Source organism: Sinocyclocheilus rhinocerous, unplaced genomic scaffold, assembly GCF_001515625.1.
Source record: "Sinocyclocheilus rhinocerous isolate Xijiao unplaced genomic scaffold, SAMN03320098_v1.1 scaffold738, whole genome shotgun sequence".
NCBI lineage: Eukaryota > Metazoa > Chordata > Actinopteri > Cypriniformes > Cyprinidae > Sinocyclocheilus > Sinocyclocheilus rhinocerous.
This window is the reverse complement of record NW_015633949.1, coordinates 353,104-374,635: the sequence shown is the minus strand read 5'-3', so window position 1 is coordinate 374,635 and position 21,532 is coordinate 353,104. Positions and strand designations below refer to the sequence as shown.

The window sequence follows — 21,532 nt, the reverse complement described above, 5'->3', positions numbered from 1 at the left end:
TGTGGAGCTGGGTGCGAGTATAAACGAGCATTACGAGACAGGCTGCGTGTGCGGCAAGCATGAACGGCTCGTCCGTGACGCGGAATTCGCACCGCGTGGAGCAGAGAGGACCGAGTATGAGAAGCATTCACAGACACAGGCTGTGTGTGCGCTCTTCTGAATTGGGAATAGCGAACATGCATTATAAACTTATTTCAAATTAATCTGTTGGGGAGATAAAATGTGTAAGATAACGTTCATGTACTAACAAAAACATCTAAGAATGTATCTTTTATTCTCCAGTACTGAAAACAGAACCGATAAGGGAGCTTTTGATATGCGCTGTGACGCAGCTCTTGCAAATTACCTTTTTTGTTCGTTGTCTGTCATTTCGAAGCTTAAGTTACATACGTTTTTCTTTAGTTTTAATTTGCCTAACTATCGATCTGACCCTGTAGACGCCATAATCCCACTCTGTCTCTCTCTCCCGCTTTCCTAGTTTTTTTTTAATGGTGGGCGTTTACGCAGTTGGCTAGAGCAGTGCTGATTGGGGAGAACGGAGGTGCGCTCACTCTATTGGTTAGTAAGACTACAACTCAAGGCTAGTAATATCGCGTCCACATCGCAGGCTTTGCGATTAGCAAATCGCAACGTCTCAAATCGCGATTCGATTTCGATTAATCGCACAGCCCTAGCATGCACTACAACAAATGAATATCTTCCTCAGTATGTTTGTCTTTTTTTTGTTCAATACAGATATCTAAACATTCCTAAATCAAGATACTTTTACTTGGGTTTCTTGTTTTAATCAAACTCACTACATTTTAAGAAATTTCTCAGAAGACAAGAAGACCTAGGAACTGAAAAAAAATACTGAGGAAGATTCTCTCTTTTTTTTAGCAGTGTGATCATAAGGTACAGTAAAAGTTATTTCCATATTCTAGTGGTTGGAAGCTATTAAGTGGCTTAAGCTGTTTGGTTTTGTAAAATGAATTAAAAAGGGAGATCTGTTGGAAATTGTTGAAACTTTAAAGTGTTGCTACTACAACTCATTGTCTGCTCTCTAGAGCAGTGGTTCCCAACCCTGGTCCTGGAGGCACCCCAACACTGCACGTTTTGCATGTCTCCTTTCTCTGACACACCAGTTTCAGGTCTTGGAGTCTCTACTAATGAGCTGATGACCTGAATGACATGCAAAACGTGCAGTGTTGGGGTGCCTCCAGAACCAGGGTTGGGAACCACTGCTCTAGACATTATATTCACTTCAGTTTATTCCTTTACATTTTTTTTTTTTGCTTAGTCTTAAAGTCTTAAATTTACCTTATACCATAAAACCTACAGAAACCCTGGTTTTAATTTTTTAGTTCTAGTAATTTTTTTTGTGATTTTCTTTAAGTAGTAGTTTTTTAATGTCTATTTTAATGTTAATTAATTCTACTTCAGTTTTAATTTTAGTTATTTTAGTGCATCAAGTTAAAATGAAAATGAGTATCTAGGCAACTAGCTGAAATAATTAGAATTTTGAAAAATATTATATTTTAAGTTTACATTTATTTCAAGTAATGTTTTTTCTGATGTGGATTCAGTGGAATAATCAGCTGTTCACCACACTTTATTCTGTTTACAAGGAAAAAAATGTACTCCGTGTCTTTGCTTTTTCTAAACAATATTTTTTGTGGTTCTTATCAGAACATTTACAGTGTGTGGAAAGTACTATTCTAGACTATTGTTAACTGACAACAATGTATTTGGAAACATTTTCTGAATTGGAAAAGCAGTTGACAATGTGGGGAAACTTGTTAGATGTGTGATATCATTCATAAAGGAAAGTCAACAGTGGGCCAAAGCATTTGGTGCAAATTAATTGAGGACAACCCATGCTTTGCCTTCCCCTTTGTCTCACGCAGGGTTTCTGCTAATATACATTATTTTCCTTGCTGCAGAAAGTTCCATATAAAAAAATTGCCATGTTGTTGTTCCCAGATGGAGCATTCAGATGAGAGGTTTATAGCTGTCAGGGAGCCAGTTGGGATCAGGATGTCTCATGTAGTTTTTGGCATCTGGAGCTGCTTATTAGGAATGCCGAGAAGGAGCCTCCCCAAAAATGTAGTATAAATATTTAATCTAAACACAGGATGGAAAGTTTACTGCATGTGTGTTTTTCTATCAGTTGTTATAGTCCGATTCCTGTCTGTCCCTTTGGAGTTGTTTTAGTCATCTGTGGCATTGTTTTTTGTTTTTGTTTTGGACATTGCATAGAATAAATAAATAAACGCAACACTTGTTTTATTGATTTAATGCCTGGGTTTTAACCCTCTATTGCACACATTACAACAATAGAGTGGAGTATTAAAGTAGACTTTAATAAATGGATAATGTAAAAAAAAAACACGATGACTGCAAAAGCTACACATCAAAAGTTCAAAAGGTTGGGGTGTGCAAGATTTTTTAAAAATGTTTTTGAAAGAAGTCTGTTATCTACACCGAGGCTGCATCATTTGATCAAAATACAGTATTACAGTAATATTGTGAAATATTAAAATTCAAAATTGTTTTCTATTGTAATATATTAAAACAAATGTAATTTATTCCTCTGTTGGAAAAGCTGAATTTTCAACAGCCATTACTCTTCAGTCTTCAGTGTCACATGATACTTCAGAAATCATTCTAATATGTGATCTGATATGTTATCATGTTGAAAGCAGTTGTGCTGCTTCATATTTTTGCAGGATTTTTTGATTAGGTAGTTAAATGAACAGCATTTTTTTTGCAAATTGATTGCAATAAACTGCAAATTATGCTGTTCATTAAAACTGCAAATTAAAATAGAATTTTTTGTAACAATGTAGTCTTTACTGTCACTTTTGATCAATTTCATCCTTAAGACTTAAACTACTTCAGTCTGTGTGCATTGAATTTATTTAATACACGAGTTTCACAATTTGAGTTGAATTACTGAAATAAATGAACTTTTCCACGACATTCTAATTTATTGAGATGCACCTGTAAAAGTATTAATTTCTTTGAAGAAAAATTCTTGCTGACCCCAAACTTTTTAACGGTAATGTACATCCATTCAGTGTTGCTTCTAAGTAATATTTAAGCAATTCCTTCTAAAAAATATTCTTTGTCTACAAATGTTTCACAAACAAATGTGAATCATAATTTGATGGGATAAATTTGAGGGCAGTTCTGCAGAACAAAAATGTGCATCCTCCACATGGCAGAAAAAGATTTTAAAATGACCATAGCCATTAAAAATAGCCATTTTATTATGACCCAACATGCTTAATATCTTACAAAACAAAGAAAATTGTAACTCTGAGATAATATTGTACAGTAGAGGGTTAAAATTAAAAGGGGACAACCAGACTCTTTACTTCATAATATTTTCTGCATTTTAGGAAATAATTACATGCAGAATAATTACAAATAATGCATGTGTGGAATGCTGTGCATGATTGACAACATAATCACAGAGGAAATAATCACACGGTGTCATTCCTGCCTGTCAGCAGCTGTTAAACTGTCCTAATGACCAACATGTTTCTTTCTCAACACTTCTACATATTCTTCAGTCGAGTCACAACACTTCAGGGAAATGCATCCATTACCAGCATCCATGCCGTTCTATAGTCTGTGGCCTACCTAAACCATCTGGGGGGGTGGAAACCTCCTGAAACTGCAAATAGAGTCCACATGCGTAGCAGCTGCTCTCCTTCCTGCCAGATCCAAATAAACCTCTTTCTCATTCTCCTGATCAGCAGTATAAGGAGGAAACCCAGGGAATGTTTTCCAACAAGCAGTCCATCTTTCTAACTTTCGGATATCAGCTCTGGATGGCTTCTTCACATGCACTACTACTACAGTACAACGTGGCCCTTTAAACTAGATGCATCCCAGTTAACACCTGGGCTCTAGTTTTGCTTCTTGTTCAGAGCTGTAAAAGTCAATACTGCAATTTGAAGAATCCTTTCTTAGAAAGGAGGATGCACTGTTAACACAGTGTGTGTGTGTGTGTGTGTGTGTGTGGCTCAACACATCTCTGTGTTTTTGAGGTGGCTTGTAAAAAAGGGTCAATTCCAGGGGGCAGCTGGTGCCGGCTGTTAGCATTCCATTTGCCTGTGAAGGAGCAAGGCAAAAGACACGGCCAAACTCTCTCTGCTCTCAGTCCAGGCACGTCTCTCTAAATACACTGGCCATGGCCAGTATTCCCACTCATCCAGTGCTGCAGCTGCTCTTGAAAGAAGTAGTAATTATGCATTGTCAGAGTCCAAACACTGGCAGTGTGGCTGCATTGGGAGGTGCGCCACTGGCCGTGACTGTGCATTTGAGTGGCCAGGAAGATCAGATCCCATCAGTGCCGAGCCAGGAGCCTTGTGATGTGGTGGCATCAGGTGGGGCAGCTTGTGGAAGGGCCAACAGCGCAACTGCTGCAGTCTTTGCTTGCAAGAATGTCAAGTAAAAACTGGTTTCATCAGGCTGTGTGGTTTGTTCCCCACCCTGTTGAAGTGCGGTGATCTTCCCGCTAAAAATAATATAGTGGCTGGAAGGTCAGGCGGGCAGGCAGGAAGCATGTTCATTAAAACGTCATTCAGCCTGTATTTTCATATTAAATATGAGTTCATTATTAATTGCTTTTCATGTGGCGTAAAGATTTAGATTGAGTGTATTTTTTTCTAATCACCTAGTCTGAAAGCGATGAAACCAGCCCAACACAAATTCAACTCAAGCCAGTGAACTTCAGGTTGCTGTTTCACGGAAAACATCAAACTGACAGCGAGCTGTAAGAAAACGCTACCGCGGTGCTGTTTTGGGTCATCTTAGATCTTTTGTCTCCTCTTTCAGGCGTTGGAGGAGGCCCAGAAAGCCATCCAGCAACTCTTTGGCAAAATCAAAGACATCAAAGACAAAGCAGAGAAATCGGAGCAAATGGTGAGTAAAAATAAGCCCTCCAGACAGGATCCTAGTCATTTAAGGCCTAAGAAGTCAACCCAGAGTAAATAGCCATTCACCACCCACCCACCCCAACAGACTGGGTAACCGAGGCACAAGAAACTGTGACATCCTGTGGTTTTTGTCCACAGCACTCTTTTTGAGCCCAAGGTAACACTGGCCATCTGTGAATGTAATGCAGTGCAGATAAGAGGAAGGGCAAGGGGAGGAAGGCAGGAGAACAATAGCAAAGCTCTGTCCCTGTGTCCTCAATATGGTGAAGCGATATAAAGGAATGCATGATATGTTGGAACCATATAAGTTATTGGTTGATATTAAAATGATTTTAGTATTGAAAAAATATGGATAATAAATAGGTTTTAATATTGAATTAATAGTAATTGACGTGCATGTTTATTTCCTCTAGTTTTACTTTGGGATTACCTTTGCCAACATATATAATATGTAATCAACGGTAACACTGGCCATCTGTGAATGTAATGCAGTGCAGATAAGAGGAAGGGCAAGGGGAGGAAGGCAGGAGAACAATAGCAAAGCTCTGTCCCTGTGTCCTCAATATGGTGAAGCGATATAAAGGAATGCATGATATGTTGGAACCATATAAGTTATTGGTTGATATTAAAATGATTTTAGTATTGAAAAAATATGGATAATAAATAGGTTTTAATATTGAATTAATAGTAATTGACATGTGCATGTTTATTTCCTCTAGTTTTACTTTGGGATTACCTTTGCCAACATATACAGTGGGTACGGAAAGTATTCAGACTCCCTTAAATTTTTCACTCTTTGTTATATTGCAGCCATTTGCTAAAATCATTTAAGTTAATTTTTTTTCCTCATTAATGTACACACAGCCCTGACTTAAACCCAATTGAGCATCTCTGGAGAGACGTAAAAATGGCTGTCCACCAACGTTTACCATCCAACCTGGCAGAACTGGAGAGGATCTGCAAGGAGGAATGGCAGAGGATTCCCAAATCCAGGTGTGAAAAACTTGTTGTATCTTTCCCAAAAAGACTCATGGCTGTATTGGATCAAAAGGGTGCTTCTACTAAATACTGAGCAAAGGGTCTGAATACTTAGGACGATGTGATATTTCAGTTTTTCTTTTTTAATAAATCTGCAAAAATGTCAACAATTCTGTGTTTTTCTGTCAATATGGGGTGCTGTGTGTACATTAATGAGGAAAAAAAATTAACTTAAATGATTTTAGCAAATGGCTGCAATATAACAAAGAGTGAAAAATTTAAGGGGGTCTGAATACTTTCCGTACCCACTGTATAATATGTAATCAACAAATGTAATTATTAGCAAATCTCAAAATGAACGTGCATTTTTGCACTGTATATTACTGTGATGCCTAAATTAACTTGTAACATTTAAAATGGTTGAAATGGTTTAAAATGATTTTTTTAGTGTTTTATTTTATTTTATTTTTTTATTTTATTTGTTTAGACCGAGTCGTATAGAATTATTAATATCGGCAATTTATTGGTAATTTATAATTAAATACTACTAATGAAATAATATAATAATATTTTGTTCAAAAGTTTGGGGGTTGTAGGATTAAAAAATATATATAAATTAATACTTTTATTAAACAAGGATGCATTAAATTGATCAAAAAAGACGATAAATACATTTAAATGTTACAAAAGATTTCTGTTTCAAACGACTGCTGTTCTTTTGAACCTTCTATTCATCATAGAATCCAAAAATATCAGCGCAAAATATCAACACAACTGTTTTCGACATTGATAGTAATTATAAGAAATGTTTCTTGAGCACCAAATCAGCATATTAAAAAGATTTCTGAAGAATGAAGTGACTCAAGACTGGAGTAATGGCTGCTGAAAATTCAGCTTTGACATCACAGGAATAAATTACATTTTAAAATATAGTAAAATATAAAGCTGTGATTTAAAATTGTAACAATTTTTCACAATATTACTGTTTGTACTAGTTTTGATCAAATAATTGCAACCTTGGTTAGCATGAGAGACTTCTTTCGTAAAAATGAAAAACCTTACAGACCCCAAACTTTTGATCGGTACCGTATAATATATTTAATCATATAATAATCATATAACAAATACAATCATAATATAATAATTGTCAGCCAAAATGTCAATATCTGTGACACAACTGTTTTCGACATTGATAGTAATTATAAGAAATGTTTCTTGAGCACCAAATCAGCATATTAAAAAGATTTCTGAAGAATGAAGTGACTCAAGACTGGAGTAATGGCTGCTGAAAATTCAGCTTTGACATCACAGGAATAAATTACATTTTAAAATATAGTAAAATATAAAGCTGTGATTTAAAATTTTAACAATTTTTCACAATATTACTGTTTGTACTAGTTTTGATCAAATAATTGCAACCTTGGTTAGCATGAGACTTCTTTCGTAAAAATGAAAAACCTTACCGACCCCAAACTTTTGATCGGTACCGTATAATATATTTAATCATATAATAATCATATAACAAATACAATCATAATATAATAATTATCAGCCAAAATGTCAATATCTGTGCATCTGTAATGTATCTAAAAATGTGCTTCAGGTGAAAGAGATCACACGGGATATCAAGCAGCTGGACCACGCAAAGCGTCACCTGACCACTTCTATAACCACCCTCAATCACCTGCACATGCTGGCTGGCGGTGTGGACTCTCTTGAGTATGTTTATACAAAATACCTTCTCCCATGATTAGTCCATTTGCTCAGTCCTAACAGTGTGCTAAAAGCTTGTCTAATTGTGCCTTTGCAGAGCTATGACTCGAAAGAGGCAATATGGGGAGGTGGCCAATCTCCTTCAGGGTGTAGTCAACGTGCTCGAGCACTTCCAGAAGTACATGGGCATCCCCCAGATACGTCAGCTCTCAGAAAGGTAAGAGCACAAGCCTCACTCACACACTGTTAATTTGACTAAATCATGGTGCTGTGAGTCTGTAGATCCTGTTTATGTTTACTGAAGATGCAGCACAGGATGGAAATCTGCATCACAGTGGCTCATTATTTACGTTTTTTTTTTCCACTTTGGCCTTTCCCCCCAGCTCTTTGTTTTGAGCCTTTCCCAGAGGAGGTGCTCTCTCTGGTTTGGGTGGTGCAGTCCCTGTCCCCTGCAGGCTCAGAGACTGGGCCTTTTGTTAGGAAAGAAACAGGTCTCCGGTCCCTATGATTCTGTGCTTCACATTGCTTGTTTATGTTGGATGCTCTGATAAAGCTGTTGTTTCATTAGCAGATGGCAAGGAAGGGGGTGTTTGATGTGGAAAAACAATTCCCCTGATTGTTCCAGGTTCTAAATGTTTCTCTGGAAAAGCATGTATCTGCACTTCCTTTTCAGTGCCCCTGTAGTCAAGTTTACCCCATTGGTTCATAAGACCTTTCACAGACGGACCTCATATGTTAAACGCCATCCTTGATGATGAGAGTTTGTTTGGTTGAGCATGCATTTGTACATCAAGCGAATCCAGTGTTTTGTTAAAACAGCATTTAAGTTTGCCAAAGTACATCAGTGGTTTCTGACCGCTGCGTGACTCTCGTTTTTTTCTCGTCTGTTTCTTTTGTGGTGTAGAAAGAGATTATATTTGATGAGGGTGGGGACTGTGCTTAGGAATTTACAATGTAAATAATATTAGCCCCCCTTTGGTGATCAGATGGACTGATTTTAGCGCTGTTGTTTTGAACTACACAAGCTTACCACATATTATGAGGACAAAAAAGTCTTGCGAAGTCTAATTGGATTTATGTGATGCTTAATATTAGTTCATGCCAAATATAGAGAAACTGAGATGCTTTTGTTCTGAGCCCGACTGTCCCTAAATGGAGATGTCTGGTTGGTTTTGAGGTGTGGCAGAGATGTTTGATCAGGGGCGGCAGCTGAGGGATGTGCTGCGGTTCAGACAGAGTTGAGGTCTTAATGGAGTTGGTGAGAGAGCAAATTTGCAGCCATGTGCCACGTTGAAGACTGGTGTCTGACTGGCAAGCACATGTGTCTCCATCTCTCTCTTTCGCTCACTCTCCCTCTGAGTATCTTTGTTGTTTATTTTGGATGACACTTGTGTTGAGTCTGCTTGCGCCAGCAAATAATCCAGAAATGAAAAGAGCATCTTCTAATCATCAAGTCGTGGTTCATCTAAACCCTTTTGATGGGATTGGGCTTACTTTACACTGCCTCTTAGATTTCTGAGACTTTGGTCCAAAGTACAGTTTGGCCTTGTCAGTTAATACAATTTGAATTTACATCTGTTTTTTTACAAGTAGCTGATATTTCTGTCTCTGTTCCATTTATTTCCCCAGTGCCAGTTGTTCTAAGAGCTGCCATCATTTAGAGGGATCTAAGTACTAGCTGTTCACTTTGCCCTAATAGAGACTGAGACATAGGGATAGACCATGACTAGGGATGTCAAAAGTACTGGTATTTAGTTACAAAGTTAAATGTAAAAAAGATGTAGTGAATATACCAGTCTTTATACAGTATTGGTGGCATTTGTTTGCATGCTCTGCAAGGAAAGCTTTGTAGTGACTTGACTACACAAGGTCAAATTGCCTGTCTTGACAATGTAGCAAAGTAACAGTGGGTTTATGAAAGTAAACATGCAAAACAAAATGTTTCTCAAAATATGGGATCTATGCATTAGGCCTTACAGTTTAAATGTAGTAGACCTGCCATTGTCATTGATATTAATCAAACAAGATTTACAAGAAAAGGAGAATCCTGCCCTTAATTTATTCCACTCACTGCTCTTAATCTTCATTTCTAAATTTCATTGTTGTCATTGTTAAACTTTTAATGAAATTTGTGAGTTTAAAAAAAATTTTTAACTTTTTAATTAAATCTATTAATCAAACAAGATTTACAAGAAAAGGAGAATCCTGCCCTTAATTTATTCCACTCACTGCTCTTAATCTTCATTTCTAAATTTCATTGTTGTCATTGTTAAACTTTTAATGAAATTTGTGAGTTTAAAAAAAAAAAATTAACTTTTTAATTAAATCAGTGTGTTCAGTAGTATATATGTTAGCTAATACGGAGTATATTTATATTTGTTCTAACAGAATTAGTGTGAAGTATTGTAAAATTTCACTTGTATTGCTCATATTGGTATCATGAATTTATTGCTTTTAAAACTCATTAGACACCAGGGAATCCTAAGACCACCAGGAGTCTTGTAAACACTCACCCATCTGTTTTGCTCCTCCTCAGAGTTAAAGCTGCACAGAGCGAGCTTGGCACGCAGATACTGGCCGACTTCGAAGAGACTTTTCCTGCCCAGGGGTCAAAGGTACAGATGCAGTGCTCTGATGAAAAGATTATAAATAATCACCTCTCAGTATTAGTGCATAGCCAGTCTCTGTATCATTCCTGTGACGCATTTAGTTTGATATTTACAGAAATCTGGAGGTCCTAGCATTGTTCTCAGAGATGCCTGCTTGGTGGCAAATGTCCTGGATCCTCGAATTAAGCAGGAGATCATCAAAAAGTTCATCAGGCAGCACCTTTCAGAATACCTAGTGCTCTTCCAAGAAAACCAGGATGTAAGTGTGACCTTGTGCGTCCTGTACATGCTGAAATTGTGCTATACCATCACACTTACGGTCTGTTCTGCTGTTTGTCCTGAGTACAGGTGGCGTGGCTCGACAAGATAGACCGGCGCTATGCGTGGATCAAGCGTCAGCTTGTGGACTATGAAGAAAAGTATGGGCGAATGTTTCCTGAGGAGTGGTGCATGACCGAACGTATCGCTGTAGAGTTCTGTCATATCACCAGGTAACGATCGAACACCTCACACTAATGCTGCATTCACATAATATTGGTCCTTCATAAATTCTTGACTTGTGAAAACCATCCATGTCATTAGTCAGATTTCCATCCACATTTTTATGCAAATATCGGGATATAGAATGTTGGGTGTAAATAAAATTTCCACAATGCCATTAAAACATTGCTCGCCTGAGGTGGATGATTTCTTTTTTGACATTCACATATTCACAAAAAAGTCATTTGCAATTGCACATGGGATAGAAATGCTGCTTTTATTTGTTATTTTTAATTGTTTTTGGAATTATTTATATTTTTAATGCAAGAAATTTACAACTTGAATGGAACAAAATATAGTCGTTCTTCTAATTACATGTAAACGTTCAATTAAAGCTTCAATTTCTCAAACTTGTTTGTGTTATGTGATGTTGAATACAAATATCCTTTGTATAGTTATAAATATCTTTATAACTAAAGATGGTTACACTTCCATTCAAGTCTGAGTGCAGTAAGATTTTTATTTTTATCTGAAAGTAATTAAAACTATAATAATTGTAATATTTCAGTATTTCAGTAATACAATATTATTTCTTTACTGTGTTTTTGATGAAATAAATGCATCCTTCCAGAGAATAAGAGACGTCTTCATAAACATTTAAAAATTGTACTGACCCCAAACTTTTGAACCGTAGTGTAGAGTGCAGTAAGATTTTTATTTTTATCTGAAAGTAATTAAAACTATAATAATTGTAATATTTCAGTATTTCAGTAATACAATATTATTTCTTTACTGTGTTTTTGATTAAATAAATGCATCCTTCCAGAGAATAAGAGACGTCTTCATAAACATTTAAAAATTGTACTGACCCCAAACTTTTGAACCGTAGTGTCCGTTGCTAACTACATTTTTTTTGTTAACTATTTTGTGTAATTTTACTGTTTTTCAAAGATTGAAAAGAGAATAAAGAGGTGTAGCATTTATAGTGATTATGTATATTCTGCTGTCTTCAATAACAATGCCAGACATGGATACAATGTGGCGTAATTAGTGTTGCCATAGAAACAAATAATTTTTGAGTCTGGAGACATGAGCAGTTCTGAGTAGAGTTGTAATTACCGTAATTCTGACATGATGTGAGTGCAGCATAAATCCACATTATCTCCATAACCCTATTGAGAAAATACACCTGGGATTTACATGTGCATTTAGAGGTTAGCTTGGAAGACTAGACATTAGACAGCACACAACTATGGCATGATTTAGCAAAATACATAATTGTGCGCAGTATGACATGAATGATTAGATGGAAAGGAACTGGTTACATGTCTGGGATTTCAGTACTGGTATTGACAGTCTAAAGTAGGCTGTGTGTGTATGTGTGTAGTCTATAGTCGAATTCCTCTCGAGAGTCATTACAAAACCCTCAGTGTCTGGAAAGAACGTTTGAGGTCCACTGTAATACAATCTAATATATTTCTCTTTTTTTGACAAAGCTTTATGTAAGAATGGATACACCACACCACCATCTTCTCCCTATGTAGGCTTATTTTCTTCTCACAAAACGATTCTTTTTCAAGCTGACAGTAACTGGATCTTTTCTTTCGAATACAACACTGATCCACTGTGGTTTCCTTTAACAGCCAAACCAGGTTTCTGCACAAACTGGCCTATAAAAGCAGTGACCTGAAGCCTTAGTCCTACTTGGCACGTTAGCTTTCACTGACAACCTTTGTCTATGTCTGTTTTTCATTTGCTCATCAGAACCGAGCTGGCCAAGCTGATGCGAACCCGTGCCAGGGAGATCGAGGTCAAGCTTTTGCTCTTTGCTATTCAGAGGACCACCAATTTCGAAGGACTGCTGGCTAAGCGCTTCTCGGGCTGCACCTTAAACAACGGGCCTGGGGTGAGACCACGCTTGCACTATGTTTTGGATGCCATGCCTGTTTGCTGCCAAGCACAAAAAGGTTTTACTGGGGCGTGAGCATGCTGCTAATCTGGCTGTTGTGTAATGTTTCTTCTCCTTTGCTCTCACAGCAGAAAAAACCTGAGACCCCTCTAGAACCAACAAACCCCTTTTTGGAAGACGAGTCAGGAGAGGACAATGTATCAGAAAAGGATGAAGATTTGGATAGAGTGAGGCTGCTTAACTTTATTTGCACTTTATTATGCAGCAACGACCACATTTTTACCACATGCAGTCCACTCCCCACCCATCTTCTGATAGAAACTGATACCGCATTTGGTGCCATTCCAACATGCAATTTACATTTCTTTCTAATATAGTTTGATTTGACTCACATCTGAACTATGGCTTGAATCAGGTGCATATTGTCTGGAATTGACGTGTTATGAAAACATTCAAGGCACCGTGTGTTTAGAAGTCTTTATTTGCCGTCTATTTATCAAACTCTTAAAGTGTACTTTAATATAACAGCTTGACTTTGGCTCAGATCCTTTATTTATTGCACACTCATTTCCTTTTATCTTCAAATTGGCAATGTTCTCAGTATCAGGAGTTGTAAGAACATTTCTGGTGATTTGGATTCCTTAGAAGTTCACTGTTATCACTGTGATGTTTTCGCTATACGATTTCCTCCCACTTTCCCCATCACGCTGGTGCCAGTGCAGCACACAGCTCAAATAGAACTAATATCAAACTGAATGAACTAAAACTAATAAATACAATTAAATAAAAACTAAACAAACTTTTTGTTGTTTTCATCCTACTTTAACAAACTTATTTTATTACAAACTTATTTTATTTTATCTAGTTGCCAAGGCAACATTTCTCATTTTTATTGTTTAACTTGATGTACTAAAATAACTAAAACTAAATAAACTAAAACTAATAAATGTATATGAATCAAAACTATATATACATATTAAAAAACAAAACAAAATGTAATAAAAATAACAAAAACAAAACAAAATTATTAAAAATGTTACTAAAATTAAAGTGAGAACAGAAAATATTTTTAAAATCTTTAGAAAACACAACAAAAACAGTAAAATAGTAAATCAATGATACTAAAATAACACACTTTTTAAGAAATTCTTGATTAAGTACTTTTTTGCTGTTCACAGCCAAAGAAGCCCAAGGCTCCAGACAACCCCTTCCATGGCATTGTGTCCAAGTGCTTTGAGCCTCATCTCTATGTTTACATCGAGTCGCAGGATAAGTGAGTGAAATGTGCTTGAACAATCATATCAGATGAGTCACACAAGTATTAGTCCATTCATTTCAGGGTCATTTAAGGGCCCTCCTTACCAACCTCCATTTCAGATGCACTTGTGATCTTCCCTTTCTTGTACCAACCCCCCCTTTTTAGTAGTTCCCTTGTCTGACTCTCTCCGCCTCACCACTGAGGTAAAAATGGTTCCCATTAGCTGTTCACCACACATGCTGCAGACAGCCTGAAAACAGCAGCTGATTTATTTCTTTACTTGTCTTTTCTCGTTCTTTACCTCTCTTTTTCCTGCTTACCCTTTCTCTAATCCCACGAGGCTCCCAAGAAAAGGACTTTTTGTAAAAGGCCCTTCTCTGGCCCATGTAACACTCCGCTGGCACTGCCTAAAGCAGAATGACCTTTCTGTTAACAATGGCTTGCATTATACCAGTTCACACTGACCTGTCTGGCATGAGAGTGTCCACATTCTTCTCTTGGGGTTAGCATCTAACTGATTACTCAGTGCTGAGAGAGATGGCCTATTTACTGACCTTACAATACATTGCTGTTCAAAGCAAGTTTAACACATTGTGATTTCAGTGATAGTTAGATATGTGGTGTTAGCTTTGTTTTTTAAATAGTTTGTAAATTTGACATTGCTTTGTTACCAAGTTTTTTTTTTAATTTAATTGTATTTTTTTTAAATATTTTATTTAGTAGTTTTTCCAGCAAAACGCATTTATCCCCCAAAAACCTTGCAAACATATATTTTTTTTTGTAGTTTTTTATTACCAATTTTATTACCAATAAAAATCTCATATCTTTTATTCTGTTCTGTTTAACATACATTTTGCTATCTTTAAATCCATTCCACAGAATTATGCAGATTTTGCCTCAGAATACGTGCAGCAAATGCAGCTAAAGTCTGCAAATTCCGTCTAGTCCTACTGTCATTAATCATTTTGTTTTCTGTCTTAGAAATCTTGGCGAGCTGATCGACCGTTTTGTTGCTGATTTCCGGGCACAGGGTCCCCCTAAATCAGGTACAGATGAGGGAGGTGCTGTGCTGCCCAGCTGTGCAGATCTCTTCGTGTACTACAAGAAGTGTATGGTCCAGTGCTCGCAGCTGAGCACTGGAGAACCCATGATTGCTTTGACCACCATCTTCCAGAAGTATCTACGCGAATATGCCTGGAAGATCCTCTCTGGGAACCTACCAAAGTGAGTCGAGCCACCTGACTGGTCCTCACATGACGCTTTTTTCCCCGTCTTTCTCCCTTTTTATGGTTAAAATTTGATCTTCCTAGTCACTGGGGATTTCATTTAGGGTGTTATGCTGTGGTGATGCTGGGTAGGAGAGCGAGTGGTCGTCTCTGTGTGGTCTCATTTGTGGGGTTTCTCTGTGCTGCTCTTCAAAGCAAAAAAAATCCCCACCCGTCGCCTTGTGTGGTTTACCCCTTATTGTCTTTGGAAGTTTCAAAAAAGATCTTTGTTTTGGAGAAGCTGTCTTGTGGTTTCCATGCAGTCTTTCTTGTGTTTCTTTCAGCGGGAGGGCCGGAGGGTTGAGTTAGGGTGCTTTGGTAACCATGTTTGTGCATGTTTGCATGCAGGACCAGCACCAATAGTGGTGGTCTGACCATCAGCAGCTTGCTGAAGGAGAAAGAGGGATCAGAAGTGGCCAAGTTCACAATGGAAGAGTTGTGTCTTATTTGCAGCATCTTAAGCACGGCTGAATACTGCCTGGCTACCACACAGCAGGTGACCCAACACATTCTTCATTCACATGTTACAAATGAATAGTTTTTTTTTTTTTAAATGATTCAGATGTCCTATATCATGTCCACAGCTGGAGGAGAAGCTCAAGGAGAAGGTGGACAAGTCCCTAATGGAGAGAATCAACTTAACTGGGGAGATGGACACCTTTAGCACGTAAATACCAGTCACACTAACTTGATCCTCAATGCCAAGTAAAAACATATTTGCCCAAGGAAATTAATTACTAGCTGTTAAGTAATTTTCCCATGAATCTCTCTGTTTGGCAGGGTTATCTCAAACAGTATCCAGCTCTTGGTTCAGGACCTGGATGCTGCATGTGATCCAGCCCTCACAGCTATGAGCAAGGTACCATATCGGTACCATAGCAGTTATCAGACGAGTTTAAAGTTTAAGTTTTTATAGTGTAATTTATCATACCTACTGAGGTTGGATATTTAATTGAGATTCTAATTTCCCAGATTTAAAAAAAATGTTAAATTACCTTTGCTGTTATATAACACTCACTTATAGTTAATCTATTAAAAACACTAATAATTTAAAGGGATAGTTCACCAAAAAATGAAAATTACCCCATGAATTACTCACTCTCAAGCCATCACAGGTGTATATGACTTTCCTCTTTCAGACGAATACAATCGGAGTTATATTAAAAAATGTCCTGGCTCTTCCAAGCTTTATAATGGCAGTGAATCGGTGTTGAGATTTTGAAGTCCAATAAAGTGCATCCATCCATCATAAAAAGTACTCCACACAGCTCTGTGAGATTAATAAAGGCCTTCTGAATCGATGCATTTGTGTAAGAAAAATAGCCATATTTAAAACTTTATAAACCATAATCTCTAGCTTCCGTTAACTGTGGTATGCGTGTTCATGAGAGAGTGGCGTTTCAGCGGATGACGTAGGCGTAGTGTAAGCTCCGGTGAGAAGTGACGAATGCGGAAGTGGAGTGGAGAGAGCAAAACAAAATACCGGTCACGAATTAGAAGTACAAAACGAGGATTTGTAAAGAAAAATGTCAGAGGAGAGCTGTCCTTTGCTGTAAACAAAACTTGGTTCTAGTGAGACTAGCATATTCTCATCGGAGCTTATGCTATGCCTACGTCCTACGTCATCTACTGGAATGCCACTCTCTTGTGAAAGCTCGTATGACAGTTAGCGGAAGCTAGAGATCACGGTAACACTTTATTTTAAGGACCAATTCTCACTATTAACTAGATGCTTATTAGCATGCATATTACTAGTGTATTGGCTGTTTATTAGTACTTATAAAGCACATATTAATGCTTTATTCTGCATGACCATATTTTAGATCCTTAATCCTACACCATACCTTAACTTAACAACTACCTTACTAACTATTAATAAGCAGCAAATTAGCAGTTTATTGAGGGAAAACTCTTAATTAATAGTAAATATGTGTTCCCTATTTTAAAGTGTAACCTATTTTTCTTACACAAAAGCATCGATTCACTTCAGAAGGCCTTTATTAATCCCCCAGAGCCGTGTGGAGTACTTTTTATGATGGATGGATGTACTTTATTGGACTTCAAAATCTCAACACCCATTCACTGCCATTATAAAGCTTGGAAGAGCCAGGACATTTTTTAATATAACTCCGATTGTATTCGTCTGAAAGAAGAAAGTCATATTCACCTAGGTTGGCTTGAGGGTGAGTAATAAAAAATTGATATTTTTTATGGGGTAATTTTCATTTTTGGGTGAACTTCCCCTTACATTCAACACTGTTGAATGTAATCCTTAGCAAATCTCAAAATGTTTATCCATTTTCCATATTCTACATTAGAATGTTGTGATGCCTAAATGTTTATTTAAAAAAATTAGACAAAATTGTACAAATCATTTCAATATCAGCTGTTTATCGGTTATTGGCCATAACATGAAAATAATTTGGCTTATTGGTATCAGGCAGAATTTGAATATCAATCAATTTTTTTTTTTTTTTGTCTTTTATTCTTTGCATTTATTTTTATATTTTCAGCTTTTATTTTAATTTCAGCTTAAGTTTCAGTACTTTTGCTATGTGCTTTTCTCATTTTTATTAGTTTTTTATGTTTCTGTTTAGCCTTAATTTTTGTTTTAGTTTAGGTTTAGTAATTTTAGCGCTTCAACGTAAACTTATTTTACTTCATTTAGTTGCCAAGGGAACATTTCTAATTTTCAGTGTTTTCATTGTGAGTTTTTCCATCTAATATTTATTTTATTTTATTTCAGCTTTATTTCAGTATGTAAAAGTTTTAGTTTTTGCCAACATTAAGAATGTCCAGAGAGTCTTTAGAATATTTATACTAGCCTTGAAGTTGATTTTCTGTATGTTTGTACAGATGCCGTGGCAGAGTGTGGAACATGTGGGAGACCAAAGCCCGTATGTGACCTCTGTAATCATGCACATCAAACAAAATGTGCCCATCATTAGAGATAACTTGGCCTCCACCCGGAAATACTTCACCCAGTTCTGCATTAAGTTCACCAAGTCAGTACCAGAGCTACTCGCTAATCAGTGCAACAAAGGCTCTTTCATAACACAGCGTTTGCTAAACTCCTACTGACTGTTTTACTTTCATCCATTCCTTTCAGCTCCTTCATTCCAAAGTTCATCAACCACCTGTTCAGGTGTAAGCCAATCAGCATGGTTGGAGCAGAGCAGGTAGGTAGGGATTTAGACACTGGGATGTTTGAGTTTCATGGACCTTCAGAACATATGTACGTATTTTCGTTCTTCTGAACAGTTACTCTTGGACACACATTCCCTCAAGACCGTTCTTCTAGACCTCCCTTCCATTGGCTCTCAAGTGGTCCGTAAAGCCCCGGCCAGCTACACCAAAATAGTGGTTAAAGGAATGACTCGAGCGGAGATGATCCTCAAGGTGGGAACCTTACGTGCATTCACGGCCATTAAACATTTGAGAATTCGCTCACCCGATTCTGTTTTAAACAGGCCTCCCTGATGAGAAGCTCAATACGGGAAAGTCTTTAATGATCAGCTGCTCATAAAGCTCTGCGTGGTGCAGCGCAGTTATTTACTAAGCTGTGCACGTCTGGTTTAATGAGCTCTCTCTGAGAGACAGGAAGTGCTCACATGCCTTAGCTTTCCTGCCTGCTGGCTTAACAGTCCACAGTTTAATAATCCTCACTCATAGATCTCTACTTATATTTACATATAGACTTGTAACATACAATGGGATTCAAACTTGTCCACTTTTAATGACATATCTCTAATTGAAGTTTTTTTCTCAATTGAAATTATATTAAAAAGTTAATATTGTTAAGAGAGAAATGTTGATTTGATCAGAACTAAGTGACTGGTTGTCCCCATTTTGATTTAATGACAGCCACATTCATGGTTTTCATAAGTGATTTGTCTTTTCAGACTAATGTGTAAAAAACGGCAGATGGCCTAAATGAAAATATCACTCTCTGACAGTAGGTAGCGCTAAAGCAGAAAATCCCTGGTTACTCTGGTACACCGAGCGCTGCACAACTTTCTGTTTTTGACACCTTGTCACAGAGAAGCAGGGAAGTCAAACAGTATTTACAACTTTTCAAACAGCTGTTCAAATGTTAGTATTTCCATTGGTGCTTACCAAACAACACTAAATACAACAGTACAGACAGAGACGAGAAAGATGCTTCCAGATTCTTCCTCTACAATTCACTGTCAGTTAGTGAAACAGTCTGTTCGTGAGCGTCACCAAGTCGTAGTTTTATGTCACAGCAGCGTCTCCAGGCACATGACCTATTGATTGTCCATTTTTCTTCTCAGAGTGATGGAAAAGAGGTGAGAACACTTCTTCATAAAAGTCTGTTGCATTGATGGTATGCAAATGTTCATGTCTGTCTGAAAAGATGCATTAACATCCATTTAGTCCATTTAAAATGTTTATCGCACCAGATTTTTACATTGAACATTCGTCTTGGTGTGAACAAGACTTTAATCCCTTTTAAGATCAAATAATTTTCACTCAAAAAGTGCAGTAATGAATATTGTCATTTTTAAAACTTGGGTTACATGATGATTTCTAACCCAATTATGCACCTTTATAAGTTCAAACATTAGAGTATGTCTACATAAATTCAGAAGCACAAGGAAAGTCATGTTTTCCATGATATGTCCCTTTTAATGTTATGTGTAGACCGATGTTCTGGATGGACGTCTGAGCTCTATGTTGTATCAAATACAACTGGAGGAATGGATGGCTTGTGCCTCAGTGGATCTTCGTCCCCCTGATCTCCAGACCCACCTTCTTCTCCCTGACCCCTGTCTCCAGCCCTAGGCATATTAGGCTCTCCGGGGCTTTCCTGCTCCTGGCCTTTTATCAGCTTTAATCCACCTAATGCTCATACTGGGTTCAGCTCTAATTGTGCAAGATCATGCAAAGATAATATTTAAAAGACGAAAAGCATTATAAGAAAACATGGGCCACTTTGATAAAGTCTTACAGGAATATATCTTGCTCTCAGTGCCATAGTCCAGTATCTCTTAAACACATTTTATTAAAATTGTGCTGGTTTAAGTACTCTTAGCAAATTATATTACTCATAAACACGTTTTGAAGAAAGTCGACCCTAAATGCTTTTTTGAGTTTTTAGCAAAAGCGAACTTTATGTAGGTTTTTAAACTGTTCTTTTATAGTATTTCAACTTGTTACTCACCATGAAAAAAGCCAAGGAAGCTGGCATGGCTTTAAAAAACTAACCAACCAACTTAAAGGGATAGTTCACCCAAAAATGAAAAATGAAAATTCTATCTTCAAATATTCACCCGCATGTTGTTCTAAACCCAAAAGACTTTCGTTCATTTTCAAACGCAAATGAAGATATTTCTAATGCAATAAATAAAAAATAAAGCTGAACCATTTTTACTTGATGCTCAAGAACAAACCTCATTGATTCTCACAGAAGCTCAAAACATACTTGATACTTGTATCGCACAAGCACATTTGAGCTTCTTTTTACCATATTTTATGAGCTCTATGTGTGTTGATCAATATTTATGTGAATAAAAGCCTATTCATTAGAATTTCTTTTATAGTGTTTTATGAATTTTTTTGAATCATGAAGGTTTGTTGGAATAAGCTTTCATTGGTGGAACAGGAAATCTCTCAGGTTTCCCTAATAATATATTCATTTGTGTTTCAAATATGAACGAAAGTCTTTTGGGTTTGAAACGACAACAGTAATTGATTTTTGGGTGAACTATCCCTTTAATAGCCGAGTTATCTTTGTACTGACAGCCTGATCTTACCACAACATGAGCAGCCAGATTTCACAATACAAGTCAAACATGATAAACACATGACCAGTGGCCATTCAGAGACACTTGAAGGTCTGCTTAAGAAACCCTTGCACACGGTGGGTCTTTAAAATCTGGTTGGCATTTAATGATTGGCTTTGTTGGGCCCCAGGTGCCTCTTAGGTAATTACCATCTTCATCAGCATTTTGTTCTGAGGTTCCTGGAAGAGCCGTCAAGGAAACCTTAACATCAAGGTTTCTGCTGCCATGTGGCCAAACAGAGCATGGGTTATTTTTTGTGTTCTGCTTAGTGGAACAATAGCACAATCATTTGCCACCTCAGTCTCGCTTTGTCATCAATTGTTGATGAATTACATCAGTGAAGTGCGACACCCGTTAAGCAGTTTATGGGTGAAATAGGACCTCATTGCTGGTGGTGGCTTGGCTTTCCACATGATGCTCATTACAGGGTAAACGTGGAGAGTAATCCGTTAAAGATGTCTTCACTTTTTCTCTTTCCTTGGCTGGGGAACGGGTTCCTGCCCATCCTTGGGCCCAAACCTCAGAGAGATGTGAAGCTGAAGGAGGCTGCTGCTGCCTGTGAGACGTGGCTGTTTTCCATAGTCT

At 37.3% G+C, this 21,532-nt stretch overlaps 1 protein-coding gene across 2 annotated transcripts in view; it reads left to right on the top strand.

Annotated features, from left to right (window-relative positions):
* Positions 1-21,532, top strand: part of LOC107744780 (vacuolar protein sorting-associated protein 53 homolog) — a 29,160-nt gene that overhangs the window by 3,736 nt on the left and 3,892 nt on the right. Inside the window, exons 5-20 of one of the 2 annotated variants that reach the window (XM_016558592.1) lie at positions 4,828-4,914; positions 7,510-7,625; positions 7,717-7,836; positions 10,156-10,234; positions 10,344-10,487; positions 10,577-10,719; positions 12,473-12,614; positions 12,749-12,844; positions 13,796-13,890; positions 14,857-15,099; positions 15,489-15,636; positions 15,725-15,807; positions 15,921-15,999; positions 17,997-18,145; positions 18,250-18,319; positions 18,402-18,539. In XM_016558592.1, coding sequence (XP_016414078.1) covers positions 4,828-4,914; positions 7,510-7,625; positions 7,717-7,836; positions 10,156-10,234; positions 10,344-10,487; positions 10,577-10,719; positions 12,473-12,614; positions 12,749-12,844; positions 13,796-13,890; positions 14,857-15,099; positions 15,489-15,636; positions 15,725-15,807; positions 15,921-15,999; positions 17,997-18,145; positions 18,250-18,319; positions 18,402-18,539 — 1,932 coding nt within the window. Of the gene's footprint in view, positions 1-4,827; positions 4,915-7,509; positions 7,626-7,716; positions 7,837-10,155; positions 10,235-10,343; positions 10,488-10,576; positions 10,720-12,472; positions 12,615-12,745; positions 12,845-13,795; positions 13,891-14,856; positions 15,100-15,488; positions 15,637-15,724; positions 15,808-15,920; positions 16,000-17,996; positions 18,146-18,249; positions 18,320-18,401; positions 18,540-21,532 lie in introns of both variants that reach the window. The other variant, XM_016558591.1, reaches the window with a different exon arrangement.